This window comes from Nansenia antarctica (genome assembly GCF_963989245.1).
Source record: "Nansenia antarctica genome assembly, chromosome: 15".
Lineage (NCBI taxonomy): Eukaryota > Metazoa > Chordata > Actinopteri > Argentiniformes > Microstomatidae > Nansenia > Nansenia antarctica.
The window spans coordinates 9299234-9307681 of record NC_137685.1 but is presented as its reverse complement, the minus strand read 5'-3'; the positions used below and the strand labels follow the sequence as shown (position 1 = coordinate 9307681).

General features: G+C 49.2%; 1 protein-coding gene across 1 annotated transcript in view; it reads left to right on the top strand.

The window, feature by feature from the left end:
- Window positions 1–8448, top strand: part of rnf123 (ring finger protein 123) — a gene marked incomplete at its 3' end in the record, with an annotated part of 162270 nt that overhangs the window by 126801 nt on the left and 27021 nt on the right. Inside the window, exon 37 of the mRNA XM_080545540.1 lies at window positions 6431–6525. Coding sequence (XP_080401666.1) covers window positions 6431–6525 — 95 coding nt within the window. The remainder of the gene's footprint in view (window positions 1–6430; window positions 6526–8448) is intronic.

Here is an 8448-nt window from a genome sequence, read left to right as displayed (position 1 = left end):
TGATGGGATGGGGTCTTTGGGGGGGGGGGGGGTTTCCCCACACTTGTGTTTGAAACCATCCGTGACTCCATTCCAGCGTTACAATGAGCCTGTCCTCCGATTTCTACCTCTCCCAGCCTTCCCCTGTCATCCTACACACGTGCTTACTGCTAAGGAAGCCTGGCCAGGACATTTCCATTTCCACGCGAGTCATTTAACAGACTCTATCGTCTATCATTGTCTTACAGATAGGTACATCCGTCTCAGTCAGTGAATCAACAGTCATCGTAAGACAACGAACGAAAACCTTCCGTCAGAACACGTTCCATCAGCAGTCACGATCCTGGACACAGGAATACAACGCAGCGTGCCAGTGTGAATATTGGAACAGCGTTTTGGAAGGAACAGGGACACACACCCCCTCCCCCCTCCCTCCCCCCTTTCTGATAGGACACTTCATTAAGACGGTAAGGGGAGCGCGGAGCAGGTGTTTCATTAACGACATTCATCACGCTCGGCATCCGGCCATCTATTAGCTGCCAGACGCCGCTCCCTGCCAACGAGAGATGCTCTTTTAATTCTATTATAGCCACATATCCACCGGCAACAATATTTATCTATCATTCAGCGCGTCCCCCTGCTCCCTGCCACTGACATGCTCAGCCCCACATCTCACAGCTCCCAGATCACAGATCACAGATCACAGATCACAGATCACAGATCACTGATCACAGATCACAGCCCACCGCTTCCAGCTGGCTGTTCTTGGATAGAAGCCCCCCCGTCCCCTGGCAGCAAGGTTGTTATCAAGTTCACACAGAAGGGTGGAGGGGCGGTGTGTGTGTGTGTGTGTGTGTGTGTGTGTGTGTGTGTGTGTGTGTGTGTGTGTGTGTGTGTTTGTATGTATGTATGTATGTATGTGTGTGTGTGTGGAGGTGTTTTTGTTTTGTGTGTGTGTGTGTGTGTATGTGTGTGTGTATGTGTGTGTGAGGGGACAGCGCAGAGAGGCATAGCCCCTGTCCTGCCAGCTGATGCCAGTCCAAACCGTTGTTTCCGTCAGAGGTCACACACACACACACATCCTCACACAGACGCACACAGATAGTCTGTGTTGTGTCGGCGGGTAAACACGCTTGTTCCTCTGGGCTCAGCCAATCACACGCGCTCGCACACACACACACACACACACACACACACACACACACAGATATAGAACACACACGCATGTGAACTGAAGCTGTCGTGCATTATTTACAATTGAGCGATTGATAGATATTAAATATGTATGATGTTGCACGTCCATTGGTGGTGTTCTCTGCTCCGGTTAGTCAGTCTGAGCTCACAATCCATCCATAAACTCAGAATGAACCTCATGAATATCAAAACAATATTCCACAATATTGATTCATGTAATGGAGAAATGTAACTGTGATAATCAATCATTCATGATATATATTTAATGAATGGTTTATATAGATGCACTGAAGGTCGATATCTGTGTATTTCTAATGGTTGAGTATTCCTGTGTGGACCTCAAGGGAGGCTGGTAGAGGTAGAAGTTGGAGGATGGGCTCATTGTATATCAACCCCCCATTCCTTCCATTGTAATGATGGAAGGATTTCTACCTCCACTGGCCTCTCCTGGATTGGGTGAAACTCCTTAATATTCTGAGAGGAAAACCTCTCCAAAACACCCACACACACACCAGACACGCACTAGGCACACACACTTGCCAGTGACACACACACAAATTATGCACACCCACTTTAGGTACAAACACACACACACACACACACACACACACACACACACACACACACACACACACACACATTCACTAGATGAATAGAAGGCTGCAGCCTTGATAGATGTCATTAAAACTTCAAATATCCATCTGTCCATCTCTTGTGTGTGTGTGTGTGTGTGTGTGTGTATGTGTGTGTGTGTGTGTGCGTGTGTGTGTCTGTGTGCATGCATACGTGATGCTCAATATCCTTTCAATCTTGTCTCAAGTGCACTAGCGATGTGCTGTCCTATGAATTCCAAAAATGTAAAATGTAAATGTAATTCCCAATACAGCGACCATGACTGTCTCCTCAGTACGAGATGATTGGATCAAAGTCACAAAGTCAAAGTAGCTCCATCTACCTCCCTGATTGGCTGGGAGGGATTCCCACACCATCACTTCAGCCTCTTGGTTAGAGACGGGTAGAGTGGCCAGAAATTGCTTTGGGATCGAAGAGAAAATTTGTTTTGTGGAAAAATGTCACTTTGTTGTTGAGATTTCGCTCCACCGTGTCACTGCCAGGCCATCCTCATCCTAGTTGGATATTATGTCCTGTATATATGATCTTGTGTATATTATTTATGGATGTATTCATGGGTTTATTTGAGGAGGGACAGATGGCAGTAACATCGCCATGTTGACAGTTACAACCAGACAGATGCCTTGCACCGTAACACACTAGCATGCATGTACATTTACTTTTCTGGCATTTAGCAGACACCGTTATCCACAGAGACTTACAACAAGTACATTAATTTTAATAATTTTGTCTAAGTAAGTGAGTCATCTATCCACCAGTCATGATAAGAAAAACCAATCTATGTCCGGCCCATCCCTAACCAGACAGAACAAATGAAAGAAAATGTAGAATAAAGTCAAATACAAAAAATAAATCACATACATTCATCTGTGCCTCACTGCTGGTTTCACAGACTTAAGGCTTAAGTCCAGGATTAGGCTTAAGCCTTGTTTGTGAAAGCGGCCCCTTGTGTTTTAACACCCGGATCTGCTCCTCCTGAATGGAAGCGTGATCAGGTGCTGGTGTTTGAGGCGTTAATCTTCCAGCCTTCCAGAGAGGACTAACTCACTAATCACATTAATATGCAGCGTAAATACCAGTGGTTGTGTGACGGATCAGGTGAGCCCCCCGACCATCTGTTGCTGACGGACACAGATGTGTCTCCTGGCCCTCCAGCTTCCCCCCTCCACAGAGGAGGAGGGGCTGATAGGAGGTTTTCACCCAGCTCCCCCTCACCCCCTCCCTCCCTCCCTCCCCCACTCTTTCTCGCTCTCCCTCTCTCTCCCCCTCTTCCTCTCTCTCTCTTACTCTCTCTCACTCTCGCTCTTGCTCTCTCTCTCTCTCCTTCTTACTCTCTCTCTCACTCTCCCTCTCCCTCCCTCTCTCTCTGTCTCTTTCGCTCTCCCTCTCTCTCGCTTCATCTTCCTCTCTCGCTCCCCCTTTCCCTCTCTATCTCTCTCTATTTCTCTCCCTCTCCCTCGCCTGGGGCTAGCTTAGCCTTTGCCTCCACACTGGTGTTAGCCTGTTAAGCTGAAGCCTAGTGTCACTCCCCTGAGACATCCCATGAGCTCAGCGGGAGTTAATCCATCTTCATGTGTGTTTCCAGTCAATACTCAATGCATACTATGCGATGCATGCATAATCATCTTCTGCCATAGACTGAAGACCCAGCCCTTCAGGCTACATCTTGACGGTCCCTCCTGAGACCCACTAAAAGTAATTATTCCTTCTAGCACTGTGACTGACTGCCAATGGTCCTAGCATAGAAGTGTTTTTCTTGGGATGACTGATGGACAGATGATTCACTTATTTCAGACAAATGTAAATGCTCCACTCCGACCCTGCTCTACTCTGACCTGGCTCTACGCCAGTGATTCCCAGAGAACAGAAGGACTTTGCATGGGAGAGAGAGAGGGGAAGAGAGGGGAATCTTGGGAGTGACAGGAATTGTCAAATGGGCAATTTGGAACATCAGGACTGATGAGGTCATAGAAAGTGAGATATCTTGACTCAGAGATTGTTCTAAATTTGTTTTGTTTTGTGTGAATGTGTCGACTATTGAATTCTGAAACAAGAAATACATTGGATTACAGGGTCCAATTCCGCCTTAACCTTTCATGCTGGAGATTACGTAACGGGCTGCTAGGTTCGGATCGGAGTCGTCCTAAACCACTGGGCTAAAGCCTCGTCCCTTGTGACCGCTGCCCACCCCCCACCGCCACGCCTGACCTTCACCCCCCACACCAGGAAGAAAACAACCTTTATGGGAGTCGAGAGAGTATCTATAAAATGGAGAAGCCCTCACCACATGCAGCTACAACTCTATCGTTTCTGATCCCATCACCCCCCTCCCCCAGTCATGCTTGGCATCAGATCCAATCTAGTGGTAATAACTTCCCTCTGAGTGCCGTGGCGACATGCCAGCAAGGCCATATCAGCAGGACACCATGCAACACTTAGGAGTGAAAGGCAATATGTCTGGATGGAGCCTCAGAGGGGGAGGGGGGGGGGGGGAGGGAGGGAGGGAGGGAGGGAGGGGGGGGGGGGGGGGTGGTAATGTTCAACCGGGAGGGAACATCAGGCCAAAAAACACCCTGTAAAATGATGGTGCATTCAGCTCCAGAAACACTTTGGCGTGTGTCTGTGTGTCCTTGTGTCTGTACGCGCTCGTGTGTGTGTCCTTGTGTCTGTACGCGCTCGTGTGTGTGTCCTTGTGCCTGTGAATGTGTGCTTGTCTTTGTGTGTGTATGAATGTAACATGTCGCTCATATCGCAACCCCTATGCCACTCCTTTCAACGACCACCTGTGACTACTCACGCACACACACACACACACACACACACACACACACTCGTCTGAAGGCCCGAGGCCTGAACAACGGTACAGTAACGCTGTCAGTCCGTCTGACACCCGCGACATCTCTGCCTTGATGGCCCAATTTAGACAGCCATGAAATTGCTGGAGGGAGGCAGGGAGAGAGGGATGGAGGGAGGTGGGAGGGAGGGACTGATGGCTTGCTGCGAACCGGAGAGAGAGATAAAGAGCAAGGGATGGCTGGTGGAGCGAGGGAGAGAGAGAGGTATAGAGGGGGAGGGAGGGCTGGCTAGTACAGAGACAAACAAACAGAGAGAGAGAGAGAGAGGGAGGGAGGGATGACTAGTAGGGAGAGATAGAGATATAGAGGGGGAGATCGAGAGAGAGAGAGAGGGACAAATAGAGAGAGGGAAGGAGGGAGGGATGGCTGTTGGAGACAGAGAGGGAGGGAGGGAGGGATGGCTGGTTGGTGGAGAGAGAGAGGGAGGGAGGGATGGATAGTGGAGAAAGACATGGCTGACAGGGACATGTAGAGGTGCTTTGCAAGGGTAGCCCTAATTATGAGACCCACTGGGCATGTCCTACTATACTGCAGGACCATGATGAGGTTGGCGGGGGGGCCTCCATCCCTCCCTCCCCTCCTCCCTCCCTCCCTCCATATCTCCCTCCCCTGGCTCACTATCCACACTGTTAGCAAGGAGAGCCTTGGGCCAGTGAATGAATGCAGAGCAATGATGAATGGATGATGAGGATGAATGGATGGATGATGGTGATGATGATGAATGGATGGTGATGAAGGTGAATAACAATGATGATGATGATGATGATGAATGGGGGCGGCGGTAGCCTAGAGGTTAGAAAAGCCGGCTAGCAATCAGACGGTTCGATGGTCCTTGTGGAGAGGGTGATGGTCCATGTGTCCTTGAGCAAGGCACTTAACCCCTAATTGCTCCAGGGGCGGCGAATATATCTGACCCTGTGCTTAGAGCAAAAATACCAAATTCCAAAGATTGACTGACAAGTTGATTGCAAGGCAATAAATCAATAAAAAAAACAAAAGGATGATGGTGAATGGATGATGATGATGATGATGATGAATGGATGGATCTGGTGAATGGACAGCATCATCTACTTCTTTGACTCATCCGAGGCCATAGAACTCGGCTAATGTACCTTGTTTCAAGGAGGAGGACAGGTGTCATAGTTATCACTCGGAGGAGGACAGGTGTCATAGTTATCACTCGGAGGAGGACAGATGTCATAGTTATCACTCGGAGGAGGACAGATGTCATAGTTATCACTCGGAGGAGGACAGATGTCATAGTTATCACTCGGAGGAGGACAGATGTCATAGTTATCACTCGGAGGAGGACAGATGTCATAGTTATCACTCGGAGGAGGACAGATGTCATAGTTATCACTCGGAGGAGGACAGATGTCATAGTTATCACTCGGAGGAGGACAGATGTCATAGTTATCACTCGGAGGAGGACAGATGTCATAGTTATCACTCGGAGGAGGACAGATGTCATAGTTATCACTCGGAGGAGGACAGGATGAAAGGCGCAGTGCTGCAATATTAGTAGTAGTAGTAGTAGTAGTAATAGTATGAGTAGTATTAGTAATAATAGTATAGTACGAGTAGTAGTAATAGTAGTTTTAGTAGTAGTAGTAGTAGTAATAATTGTAGTATTAGTAGTAGTAATACTTGAGTTGTGGTCGACTTAAGTGACAGGAAGTTGCTGTGGTCTTGCGTGATGGGTTTGTTCGAAACTTGTTGTAAGATGTGTGTTCAAAAATGTGTGTGTGTGTGTGGGTTTCTGTCCCCAGACACTGACTACATCAGCGAGGAGGAGGAGCAGAAGGTGGAACAGATGCTGGCCTTCCTGACAGAGGAGTCCAAACAGGCTGCTGCCAGCACAGCGGTGAGTAGAATGTGACAGGGGACAGTCACCGCAGAGAGTCACAGAGGACGGAGTCACAGAGGACGCAGTCACAGAAGACAGGGCAGTCTCAGGGGCGTGACAGGACAGGGTAGTCACTGTCACTAGATTAGATTAGTTTAGATTAAAATGTATTGTCATTGCAGAGTACAAGTACTAGACAACGAATTGCAGTTTAGCATCCAACCATAAGTGCAAATAGTGATATAAGAACATGATATAAAAAAACATGACAATGATAGTGATAGGTACAGTAAGGCATGTACGGTAGTTTAGAGGTATATACAGTTATGAGCTATGTAGAGTTTAAGTAGCGTATGTACAGCATGTAATGTGCAGATGTATAAAAGGAGGCTATGTCAAAGAGGTATGTGCAATGTGCAATATACAGTATGTGCAACGGCGGTAGTATTGTAAACATCAGTAGTGCAAAGGTTAAAGAGTGATCACATTAACCAGGGATGTGCAACCATCAAAGTGTTGTCATTTTCATTGTATCCCAGGGTGGGGGGGGGATTGTTTATCAGAGTGATATCTCTGTGAAAGAAGCTGTTCTGTAGCCTGCTGGTAAGGGACCTGGGGATCCTGTACGTCCTGAGTGTCTTAGATGGTAGGGGGTCAAACAGACCCGGGTTGGGGTGCAAGGCGTCCTTGATGATGCTTGCCTCCCTCCGCCGACGCCAGGTTGCCTGGAGGGACTCGATGGTAGGGAGTTTGGTGCGGTTTTGATCAATTACAGGACATAGTGGAGTTTCGTTCTATGCAGACGGACGGACGGACGGACGGACGGACGGACGGTCGCAGACAGACAGACAGGCAGGCAGACAGACAGACAGGCAGACAGGCAGGCAGACAGACAGACAGGCAGGCAGACAGGCAGGCAGACAGACACAGACAGGCGCAGACAGACAGACAGGCAGACAGACAGGCAGGCAGGCAGACAGACAGGCAGACAGGCAGACAGGCAGACAGACAGGCAGGCAGGCAGGCAGGCAGACAGACAGACAGGCAGACAGGCAGGCAGACAGACAGGCAGGCAGGCAGACAGACAGACAGACAGGCAGGCAGACAGGCAGGCAGACAGGCAGGCAGACAGACAGGCAGACACAGACAGACAGGCAGGCAGACAGACAGGCAGACAGACAGGCAGGCAGACAGACAGACAGGCAGACAGACAGACAGGCAGGCAGACAGGCAGACAGGCAGACAGGCAGGCAGACAGACAGGCAGACAGGCAGGCAGACAGACAGGCAGACAGGCAGGCAGACAGGCAGACAGACAGGCAGACAGGCAGACAGACAGACAGACAGACAGGCAGACAGACAGGCAGGCAGACAGGCAGACAGACAGGCAGAGAGACAGACAGACAGGCAGACAGGCAGACAGACAGACAGGCAGGCAGACAGACAGACAGAGACAGACAGACAGACAGACAGGCAGACAGACAGGCAGAGAGACAGGCAGACAGGCAGACAGACAGACAGACAGACAGACAGACAGGCAGACAGACAGGCAGGCAGACAGACAGGCAGACAGGCAGACAGACAGACAGACAGGCAGACAGACAGACAGACAGGCAGGCAGACAGACAGGCAGACAGACAGGCAGACAGACAGGGCACTCAAAGGGAAAATGTGGTTTGTTCTAAAGGGGCTGGTTCCTCTGGAGGCCGTGGGAGACTCCGGTGATGTTGTAATTTAATGGCTGTTGGTAGGGGAGAGATTAATAATTTACTGGCTGAAGGCTAGGCAGGAAATTAACTTTATTTTTTCTTCGAGGGCTTTTTTTGCGGTGGATTTCTTGTGTGGGCGCTGTCACTCAAAAGAGAAGAGCTCCTGTTGTACGGTCTGAAGACACAGCGTGTTTTGTTACATAACACGTACATGATCATCCATTGTTGATGAT